This window comes from Amphiura filiformis, chromosome 5 (assembly GCF_039555335.1).
Source record: "Amphiura filiformis chromosome 5, Afil_fr2py, whole genome shotgun sequence".
NCBI lineage: Eukaryota > Metazoa > Echinodermata > Ophiuroidea > Amphilepidida > Amphiuridae > Amphiura > Amphiura filiformis.
In genome coordinates, this window is record NC_092632.1 from 23,869,332 (window position 1) to 23,881,379 (window position 12,048).

Consider the following 12,048-nt stretch of genomic DNA (forward strand, 5'->3'; position numbering starts at 1 on the left):
AAGGTCTTAGACATCTATGTGAGGACTGTGAATTTGGATACTTGTATAGACTTTGACCTAGAATTTGTTGGAGTTGGTCATTTTGTTGTGGATTCCTGGTTTTATATATCAGTTTATAATTTAAGATTTTAAAGTGGATTGCGTTTGAAGGTAAGTAATACACTTGTATACATTGTACAATACATTGTATGTAGCAGTCACCTGTCTTTTGTGGTCACTGTCTTTTGTAATATCGTGGCACAATATCCAAATGATATCGGACGAACTCTCTCCAATGATGAGCAGGGTTGATACCGGGGGTTGATACCCGGGTTGATAATTATTTATTATTGGTAAGTGAAGTCCCTTATTAAGTTAGTTGAATAAATGTAGGTTGAAGACATGGTTAGCCTTACCGGGGGGTACTCCCATTGTGGCCTTTCCGCGATAATAGAAACGCGTAAAAGGGTAGTTTTTCGTGGGTAGGTATGATACGCGCGTACCGTGTTTAGGGTGTCCAAAACATGTCAAATTGGAAAAAAAAGGGTGGCAAACTTGCAATTGCTAATACACGGTAATGAAATTTACTAGGGTATGAAATTTGATGGAATTTGAAGGAATGAAACCCCTGTTTATGGTTGTGAAAACAAGCGTGTGTTACCTGTTTGTATAGGGTATTGATTTTAGGCAAGGGTTAAATCCTTTACTGTGCGATGCAGGGGGTGTCTGATGTGCCCCCCTCAGAAGTTAGGAACTTTTGGAAAATGAAGACCCAATTGAAGGCATTTGGTTGACCATTTTGTCACTATTATTGTGTAAAATTTCAATTTGAAAAAGCCTAAAATTTGCGAAAAGACAAGCCAAATTGAAGCCATTTGTGGATGTGTTGACTTTTATTGTGCATTGTTTTATAATTATGTACCCATAAAGCTGCGCACGCAGTGGTTGTCTGAGGGGGCTCAGAAGTGAGAAAATTTTGTAAAGTAAAGACCTAATTGAAGGCATTTGGTGGAGCCACTTTCTTCACTGTTATTGTATGAATTATTGTTTTAAACATCAAGTGGTGGGTCAAATAAGCACCAGTGAAATTGCCCAAAGTAGGTATACTGACAAGTAATTGAAAATGCAGATGCTATACAACGGGGGGGGTCACTGCCATTGTGGCCTGTACACCATCCGCGATAATGAAAACGCGTAAAAAGGGTCGTTTTTCGTGGGTAGGCACGATACGCGCTTTTAGGGTGTCAAAAACATGAAAAATTGGAAAAAAAGGGTAGCAAAATTGCAATTTCTAAATACGCGGAAATGAAATTTAGGGTATGAAATTTGATGTTAGGAATGAAATCCCTGTTTAGGGTGTCGTTTTAGCCAAGGGTTAAATCCTTGTTTAGGGTGCTTTTCAAAAGTTGATTATCGCGGATGGTGTACAGGCCACAATGGGAGTGGCCCCCGGGTATACAACCGACCAACATAAGCATGATATAAGGTGGCATGTCCTTTTTGTCACCCCAAACTGTACAAATATTTGCAGGGAAATGTACTCACTGAAAAGTCATGTCATGGAATTGTATGTCTCGGGGTATGTCTATGGCCAGTGAAAATATTTGTGTGTATAGTAACTTGATACGGATAAACAAAATACTACTGCAGTTGAACATAGAAGTATAGGTCCTGCATGAATTGTTTTAGTTTCACTCCCCTGACCTTTATAACCCACTTAGCCATATTTTCTGCCAACTCACTCCCCTGACCATGACCCACTTAATTTCTGCCAACCCCCCACCCCGAGCTAGGTACTGTTTTTCTATCCGTTCTTTCTTTCTTCTTTCTGTCAATAAATTAAATGCTTCTTCTGCCACAAGCAACATCCTACAATCTTACAATTGCATATATGGACATCTGTAACGGGTATGGGGCTCAAACTTGGTGACAACAAATCTCATGACCAGGGTCTGCTCATGACCAGGGGAACATTTTGCAGGGGTCAGGTCAAAGGTCATGCAGAGGTCAAATTTTAGACATGCTTTTCCTAGACAACTGTAAGGGGTACGGGGCTCAAACTTGGTGACAACAAACTTAAGGATCAAGGGAACATTTTAGAACACTTTACAGGGTTCAGGTCAAAGGTTAACCGGGGTCAAATCTTATAATTTCTTTTTCTGGATATTTGTAAGGGGTATGTGATCAAACTCAGTGAAAACAAATCTCAATCATGACCAGGGGAACATTTTGCAGGGGTCAGGTCAAAGGTCATGCAGAGGTCAAATTTTCGAAATGCATTTTCTGGACATCTGTAAGGGGTACGGGGTTCAAACTCCGTGACAACAAACTTACTGACTAGGGAACACTGTGCATGGGTCAGGTCAAAGGTTATCTGGGGTCATCTCTTGGAATTTCATTTTCTGGACATATGTAAGGAGTACGGGACTCAAACTCGGTGACAACAAAGGGGAACATTCTTGGACCATTTTGCAGGGGTCAGATACCTCCAAAACACCAACATGCCCCAGCTAGGTTTGTGGTCTAAGACCACCATTTGCCTCTAGTTGTGATATATTTTAGCACCAACAACGAATGTTTATGGTTCAGTTTCAGTTGTTCCATACAGACATCGATCATAACGATCATAAAAAGAGATATAATAATATTACTAAAAATAGATCAAACCCGGCTGGGAGGTTTTATTGGAACTGCTATTATTTTTTTGTCGACTTCCCTTTCTCGTGCAGAAATAATGCGGGAATATACTGGTCCAAAGCCGCGAGTCCCGTATTATGTATAAATTGCCCTTTACCATGTTTACGGTTGTGGTGAAATCAGTTCTCCTATCATATTTGGTACACATGCAAGAGTGTTGTTATTGTTTTTGCTATTCTTGTTTATGATCGTCTTCACCACTCCTGGCCCATGCACCAGTGCAGGAATCGAACCAAGATCCAATAATCTCCAGATACTAAATAAATTTATAATATAAACGGTATCTGCTTATCCATGCGATTTCATAGAAATCAATCTAATGATAAACAGATTTTGAACAAACAAATCGGGAATGATTCAGGATGTAAACCTCAACCTCATTCTAGGAAATGGTAAGAACACCCAAATGGCTCTTTTCGACATTTACAAGACTATTTTAAAGTCTAAAATGATTCTTTATGGCCTTTTGTAAAACTCTCAGTACAGAGCAACTAAGAACCTTTTAAGACTAGTGTTTCATTAATTTTTATTCAGCTCATGAATCCTTTTTATCCTCTTCCTGTTCTTTCTGTCGCCAGTCCATTTCTATTTCTTCTATACTATCTGGTAGTGGTTTATTTAGTGTCTCTGGTAATGCCAAATACAAGCCACAAGATACTAGAGTGGTTATTCCAAATACAGTAAACGCAAATGTGTCACCCTAGATATAATGAAAAATAAATAAAGAAATTATGAGGTATCATGAAGTATCATGTACTTTCTAAGAATTCTAACTATTATAATAGTAATAATTATTATACTTGAGAGGTTGCGATAACAGTTTATGCCATCCCTTTGTTTGTTTCGCGTATCCCGGAGATGATTTAACACAACCTCCTGGCTATCACAATATCTACCGTAGATGATCATACGAGTAGAAGCAGGTTGTAACCGATAGACCAATGTATTTTCAATCTGTTACAGTAACAGTGTCTATCTATCTCAACAACATCTGAATTCCACTCACCGCTGAAGAAACTTTGGGCTGGACGACTCCACCGATTCGACCTATCATTGAACAAATTCCTAACGCGCCACTCCTAGAAAGATGCATAAAAATTAAATGAATACATCAACTTGTTAGGTGTCCCAGAAGGTGTGACTAAGCTGGGACATTAGAAGGGTTTGTAGTACCGGGTGTGTAAGATAGCACTTGGACTAAAAATTTTTTTCCTTCCTGCAAAGTTGGCAAATGAGAAAGGGAGAAAGAAGGAAGGAAGGAAGGAAGGAAGGAAGACATTCGTGAACTAGAATTATTGACCACGATAACCATTATTGGTAGATGCCCGTTTTCCCCAGAGAAGTCCCATGTCACTGGAAACAATGTCCACAATTAGAAAATATGACAAATTTGCACCAAGTTGCCTAAAGTTGACTTTAGAACTGTTGCAAATTTGTATGCGGCAAATTTAAGCGTTTCTGTTGAAGTTGTGCAGTTTCGGTCATTTTATCCAACTTGGAGTTTAACTGAATAAAAATCCTTCAATATAAAAAATTTCTGTGCTAGGCTAATTCCACAGTGTGTGCTAATTCTTGACACGAACGATAAACCCAACTTTGGACATTTTATGGGAAATGGTGCTTAGCATGATATTGTTACCTTGTATCCGTGGGCAATAATTCCCCTGTATAAACGTAAATTAAGGAAAAGACAGCAGATATTCCAAGCTTAGCAATCATGGCCAGATACGTTTGAAATTGTGTAATTTCGTCGCCTATTGGAAAGAATAAAAGTGTAAATCTATTACTATTATACAAAATAATCTATGCAGAAGAAATTTCATTCAGAGACACAAATACGCCTCTTAACTGGACGAGTTGGTAAAGGTATGTTTACTTTTTATTTAAAATTTAGAACGTTTGCATTTAATAACACATTATGATGTAGTTCCTTACTTGATTGGTACTGTAATATAAGTATCCATAAACAGCAGATGCTGACACATAATGTAAACACAATGCTGGCCGCCTTACGACCATATCTGGATGCAAAAGACAAACGTATAACCGTCATTATTGGGCATCGAGTAAAACGTAAATCAAACTTACAGATGAACGTAACGTCAACAATTCAATGACATGCACGAGACGTGTCATCCATCACTCGATCAGTGAACACGGTGAATAAAACCTGTGATCACCGGGTTTATTATTATAGAACTTAAATTTTACTGTAATTTAAAGCACTTCAGGCTATACGTCTTTCACATGGTATTTTATTACACTATTGGGCATTACAATCATGCAAAAAGTAGAAATTCGAGGAAAAACAGGGCGTCGCTGTGGAGCAAATCACACATTCATGCCTTTATATCACAACATGAGGAAATAGATTTGCAGAGGTATAATACTTCGAACAAGCAGTAAGCGGCTTCGGATATCGCCAGAGTTACATGTAACTATAATATAGCCTATTATATGAATAATAATAGCACTCAAACAAAATGCACATTACCTGTCCGATAGCAACCCAACTAGGTATATTGCTGGCGTCTCTATTAGTCCTGAAACTGCCACATTAATGTACATGTTTCCGCCTAAATTGCTGGATCCCATAGTCAGGCCGTAGTAAACTAACACACATACCACCCTGCAAAGATGATTATTAAACTTTCTTGTTTTTAATTTTCGTAGGTAATACCAGTAATTTCGACTTAACAAGGCAATAAAGCATAACTCTATTTCAGTTTTGAAGCATATATTTATTAATTTGACATGAAAACGACACTCTATAATTTATGTGAAGCAGCATATGTTATATATATGTATAAAAAATCATTATCATCATCGTTAACTGTTTAGGAATGTTTGTGTATTTAATGGGTTTTAGGGTTTATCGCCTATACCTTAACTGTGTGTGTTACAAAGTAAATAATATGTTTAAATACTAGTAAGTGTTTAAACCTAAACATTTTTATTTATGGTCAACGGCTGTGGGTGGGACCAAAAACTGAATTTATTCCATGCAAACTTACCATAGAAACATAAGTAATAGCATTCTGTTTCTCATTACAGGAGTTGTAAATACCCTCAATACATTGTCATTTTTTACACATTCCTCGCTAGGTTTCTTAGTTGTCATGGTTGTAAAATTGGAAAGTGCCAAGTTTTCGCGAGATATATGACGGCCATTTCGACGACCCATAGCCAATAGAATATCCTCAGCTTCTCGTATCCGCCCCTTAGATAAAAGCCAACGTGGCGATTCGGGAAGGTACCTGAAAAGATAGGCAATCTGGAAGTAAATTTCTGAGAATGATAAAATCAATCTATACTTGGTATTTTTTAAAACATCAGTGCGTTTGTAAAAACGCGGTTGCGTCGCCATCATGCGGACAATCGTCCTTCTACACGCGTGTATACGCACCACGGGATTAGGTTAACACACGTGATTCGAATCTGCCACGGCAAAATCTAACATAGCGTTACTCCCAAATTGACAGACTATAATAATGAAATTTGATCATAAAATCAGGAGGAAGTTTACGATTAATTATATCTATATATTAGAGGTTGTCAACGATAGTTTATACAACAGCCTACACATTGTCCACAAAGAAGTCAGATTTTCAACGATAGTGTATACTTACCGGTATATAAGGATATACGGTGCCGTTAAACACAAGAGATAAAAGGTTAAATCTCTCCAATCTCGAAAATAATAGGCAAAGACAGCCAGCACCTGTTGAACAAATAACAAAATATAATTCACACAAAATACATGGGAATTGCGGTAGTTTTCACTTATCACAGATTAAGTTAATTCAAAATTCGTCGTCCACGCTCTTCAAACTTCCTTCACCATCTTTCTCTTCCTCTAGTTTTCTTCTTCTAATTTCCCCTTCTTTCTAGTCCTTCTCCATCTTCTTCCACGGTAGTCAGTGCAGATTTCTGATCGAAATACGGTGAAATTAAAGCATAATTATCCCAATGCCGGTTGTGTAATGATTTATGCCTAAGTGATCCTCGTGTCAATCAGAGTGAGAATCACTCAATATGAATCAACTGAACTTATTTTCCAGACATTTTGATTGACAGTTAGATAGTCATGAATCAACGGCATCAGCTGTATTACTTGAAACCAATAATACATTTTCGCATTGAGTATCATCCGGCAAAATCTTGTGTTGCCTCATTGCCTGCTTCAAAAGAAATACACATGTTAGAAAATGATTTCGCAAGAAATACTTAGTATCTGTGAAATATCCACCAATCATTTATATTACCTTCTCCGATAATTAGCTACGCTATTGTAAACAGCATAATGGTTCATATTGAGCGGGTACAGTATATTTATTAGTCTGATCACGGATATGGTCTGAATACAGCTACTGCTTATTCTCTAGAAAATACGGTAGTTATACATGTACTTACTACTATACCCACGGCATAAGCTGCATTGTACGTCAATGATGCAAAAGCGCGCCATTTCGAGTGGGTATTCTCGATGAGCCATACACTGGTAACCGCGGTACCACCTAGCCCTATCCCAATTAGAAACCTAATAAAAGTACGAGAGGTAAATAAAAAAAAATTATATGTGGTATTATAAACATTCAATATTTATAAACATATGAAAATGGTATAAAATGTAGCAGATGTCCTTTTAAACACATTCCCCGTTCAAACAGCTACTGTATAGGATTATATTGTTCAATTCACAGACAATGTACAATAAACATATTCTCAAGGTTTTGGTCAACCTGGACACTTCGCTTCGATATATCAGTAATTCCTAATACATCCCGTAATACATAAACCTACAATATCACTGAATATATAACATAATCGTGTACCTAATCGTAAACAAAATAGCGAAAATGTGTCTTTCTTTGTCTCTGCTTCAGACGACAATGTCTACAGAAGACAAATGCTAATCATGTCATGATTATAGGCTTTAAGAGATATATAGTGCTGCACAAAGTGAGGAACACTCTTCAAAATTTACATGATCCACCATCGAAAAGGCTAATAGAAATAACAGTGATAACAGCTCACCTGGATAGTGTAAACAGGACATATGACGTTGAAAATGTCGTTATTGTTTGTGCAAGAAGAACCAGCATATTCCCAAATGTCGCGATAGGCCCGCGTCCATATCGATCACCCAAAGGTGCCAAAAAATAGGTCCCTATCATCGTACCTATCATTAAAGCTGATTGAGTTAGTCCGGCATAATCCTTCTTTTCGCATACAAGATCCCACTAAAATATAATTTGAACAATAAAATAAGAAAAACAGCGTCAATTAAAGTTTTTTTTCTTGTTAGGATATCATTTGTTGTGTTGGTTAGACAACTGAAGAGACGACTTCGTCATTCCAATAGCACATCCCTGGAAAGCTTTGTGGGTAAAACGACTTATTTGGCAAGGGATAACATTTGGGTGGTCCTCTATAACGTTACTAGCGGCCAGACACCGATACATAGCTCTATCTTTTTTCGGCACCTACAATGGTTTTATACTGTGTTTTTAACTTGCTTACTTATTTGCTTATTTCGGGTGGTTTTCAACGTCAAAAAGTGCGTCCATCTCACTATCACCAACAAGCGCCAACCTCTTAAACATGCCTACACCATTGATGAGGACCATTATCCCCAAGGAAAATTCCAACACATACTTCGGGTGTCACTATCACATCAAACCTGTCTTGGACCAAGCACATAGAAGCCATCAGAGCTAAAGCCTCTAGGACACTGAGATTGATACGCAGAAACATTGGACCATGTGATGTCTCTGTCAAGGAGCGAGCGTACCAGAGTCTCGTTATACCGCAACTCGAATACGCATCCACAGTGTGTAACCCTTACACCAAGAGTGACAAGAACAAGGTGGAAAGTGTGCAACGGCAAACAGCTAGATTTGCAGTACGAGACTACATAAGAACATCAAGTGTCTCTGCAATATTGAACACACTCCAATGAGACACAGAGGACAGAAGACTTCTTGCCCAAGCGACCATGTTCTACAAGATCTACAATGGCGTCGTCAACATCACCATCCCCCAGCATTTTAAACCAAACCAGAGGCCAGCTAGAGGTCTGCATCATCTCCGGTTACACCAGGTCATTACAAATCTCAACTCCTTTCCCCCCGGGTGATATTGATCTAGAGCATCCTACCATTGGAAGCAGTTACAGCAACAACACACTGCATGGCTTCAGTTCGGCAGCTTTTCCAGCCATCCGAAGACTGCAGCCTCCTGCTTCCATCAACGGGTGGTAACTCCCGCATTAAGTTTTTAGCCTATCAGCTGTTGTTGTTCACCGTTTTTGTATATTTGCACTTGGACCGCACTGTACCATTCAATATCCGGGACAGCAAGTTTTGCTTTGAAGGATGCTACAGAATCAAGAATCAAAATAATCGCCGTAGTTAGTGCGTTTCTTGTAAGTGCGCGTGCGTGTAGGGCGCTCATGACTCGATGTCGTCTGTGAGCAGATGTTACAGTAGTGCTCGGTGTCTGTGAGCACAAGAGGAGATCACATTGAAACGCATCCCAGGAGTGCGAATTGATAATTATAAAAATAATATTTTACCTCACCAGTAATAGAAGTGAAATTTTCTGACGTGTCGTACTCAAATTGTTGACACGGTGGTTCCAGCGAGCAGGGATCATCACTTGGTCTATCCTTGCACTCAAAGCTTGGGATTTTACAGAGGAAAACAGCAGACACTACGATGGCACCACGACACATGGTTGTGTAACACAGAAAAGAAAGCTGCAATATTTGACTCCATCCGTACTCCCCAATATTCTCGAAGACAGTGTCAAAGTCAGGATTGTCGATGGCTTCATCTTTGGTGATATTTGTCTGTAAATTACTGTTAAATAAGAAATACCATAGTGATTCGACAGTTCGTTAAAAAGTAGAGGTAGTATTATTTTGCAAATAGTCGAGGCAAATAGTTCGGTCAATATTAAACTTACTGCATGACCGAATTACGAATCGGGTTATCTGTATAACCTCGTGCGGACATATACGATTTTTCGTATTATTAAGGCGGCGAAGAAAAAGAAACACCGTTTTTCCATGTTTTCTGGAAGAGGCAAAAATTACCCTAAAAATCACAGACAGCTTCAAAAATCTGAAAAAATATGTCTTTTTGTTTGTTTTTGTACATAAGAAAACGCCCTGAATTTTGTTCAAAAATGTTATCAGGAGCAATAGCTCCTATCCTGCGTGATTATTTTCACCCTTTCAAGGAAACGTAAGAATACAATGGGGAACTCATAAACTCATATTGTGGGATAGGCTTTTACGACGGGATTTCATAACAATTAGTGGGTGTTTAGCGGGTTGATAGGTACTTTGTCCTGAAGAAGTCAGAGCTACTCCTGACGAAAGCTTGACAACTAAACTTGTCCGACGACGAACCCGCTAAAAACCCACTAATTGGGCAACTCATGTTGGGAACCTGTGTATTAAACCTGAGACTTCAAAAACACATGGTTTTGAATGAGAAGAAGGTGGTGCACATTATTAGGATTTTCCTTTATTTTCAGAAGTTGGAAGTTAAGTTAACTGTTTGTTTCCCCGTCACATACCTTTTGGAGAATGATGAGTCGGCTCTTTTATTATTATTCATTACATTTTGCACATTCAACACATATCCGACTTTTTAATGGTGACCAACAAAACATCGAAGGCAAGAAAATGACAATTCAATAATACGAATAAGATCAGCTTATCTAGCAATATATTGACCTCTATGCAAGGTTTACAGAAAGTATTTCTTTACCCAAAAGTCTTATTTATCAAAAGTAGAAAAAAGCCCGGGAAAAAACCAGACCAGCTGTGAATACAATTATTAATTACAGAATCTTAATTAAAGAATTAATTTTAATTAAAGAAATTTTATTTAAAAATAGCATACTAGTAGGCCTACAGAATTGCACAACAAGAAAATAAACATGAAATAGCACAGCATTCATAAATAACAAAATAAATAAATTTTAGATAATAATATAAATATTAATTATTATTTCAAGTTGTCATTGATTGCAATCGCGTGCGCGGCCGCGATGGGAAACTTACAATTACAATCAACTTTCAAAGCCTTAGCCTATATTTTAGAGCAAACAGAAAACAAAACACTCCATACACACCAACATATTACATTATTGTGCAATTTGTGCGATGCGTATTCATAAACATGATAAATATTTTTACAATACTATACATGTCGTGTCGGGCACATGAATATAATTTCAGAAAATAAATATTATTGCCCTCTTTGCCCTATAACTCGGTCAAATTGCATTATGCATTTTACTCCAACCGTGTTGTCAATCTATTCTGCATGAGCTCACACGTATTGTAGACATATAAAATATAGCATAATGCCACCAATTCTTATTCGCATTTCAGCACTCCACAGTCTATTTTGGACAATTTTGGATTCAGTATGATCTAGACTATAAATAAAATTGATGATTGCAATTCATAATGGAATTCCTATTTAATAAACTACACCACATGCACATGTCACCTTGAACAGCTTGGAACAATAAAGCTTTACGTTGTCAATAACAACGATATTATGTAATTAGGCCTAATTGTATTAACTTACATTGAAGATTTCTCATGTTTCTGCCTTCTCTTAGATGCCATTTCCACCGCATAAATTTATATACTGCACAGGGTCACTGCAAATGTTGCAAAAGCTACTAGTATTTAAACTTGACAACCCGTAAACAGACTGTGAAATGGTGAATGTGATGGTTTGCACTTCCTTGGTAGCTCTTGGTCAAGGCAATCAACACAGTATTTATATGAAACGCGGCGCAACGCAACGGTAAACATATATAAATAAATGATAGCTTCGCTCAAAACTACGAAAAGTATTCATAACTAAGGCCTCGACCTGTAACTTGCTATAATAGTTTAATATACAGTGCAAAGTTTAACAAGCATCATCACAGTGGTCATAATATCGGAATCCGGCTTGCTATATTTGTTGTTATTCCTGCGCACATGCGAGATAGTTGTAAACAAACAGTGTACATCAGTAAAGCAACGTGGCTTCTTGTTTTTAACTACGTAATGTGCTTACATAATTTGCGTAACTGGAAATGCATTTATAGCGAGGGCGCAATTGAAGTTTGTTTTTATAGACAGCTTGTTTTCAAGTGGTGCTGGAACGTACACCTATGAAATCATGGAGCTTCATGGAAAGCAAAGACCTTATAGTGGAAATGTGTTTATCATTCAATTGCTTCCTATGAAATCATATGAAAAGCAGAGGCCTTTTGTAAGGGAAATGTGTTTATTATTTGATTGCTTCCTATGAAATCATATGGAAAGCAGAGACCTTTTAGTGTAAGGGAAAT

At 37.8% G+C, this 12,048-nt stretch overlaps 1 protein-coding gene across 1 annotated transcript; it reads right to left on the reverse strand.

Annotated features, from left to right (window-relative positions):
* Nucleotides 1–2,528: 2,528 nt before the first annotated feature.
* On the reverse strand, nucleotides 2,529–11,718 carry LOC140152831 (solute carrier family 22 member 15-like). Its single transcript, XM_072175346.1, has 11 exons — nucleotides 11,289–11,718; nucleotides 9,254–9,539; nucleotides 7,714–7,919; nucleotides 7,090–7,216; nucleotides 6,306–6,397; nucleotides 5,691–5,933; nucleotides 5,171–5,305; nucleotides 4,612–4,697; nucleotides 4,316–4,430; nucleotides 3,683–3,755; nucleotides 2,529–3,376 (listed from the first exon to the last, which is right to left on the reverse strand). Exons 1-11 carry the CDS (start codon nucleotides 11,327–11,329, stop codon nucleotides 3,212–3,214), a joined length of 1,569 nt encoding a protein of 522 aa, XP_072031447.1. The 5' UTR covers nucleotides 11,330–11,718; the 3' UTR covers nucleotides 2,529–3,211.
* Nucleotides 11,719–12,048: the final 330 nt, after the last annotated feature.

What these genes read in the sequence shown, in the direction of transcription:
- LOC140152831 (XM_072175346.1), bottom strand. Translation starts at nt 11,329, where the DNA reads ATGGCATCTAAGAGAAGGCAGAAACATGAGAAATCTTCAAT. An exon ending in CTTATGCCGTGGGTATAGTA is followed by an intron (nt 6,398 to 7,089) that starts GTAAGTACATGT and finishes TTTGTTCAACAG; the next exon opens with GTGCTGGCTGTCTTTGCCTA. An exon ending in TTATTGCCCACGGATACAAG is followed by an intron (nt 3,756 to 4,315) that starts GTAACAATATCA and finishes GCATCTTTCTAG; the next exon opens with GAGTGGCGCGTTAGGAATTT.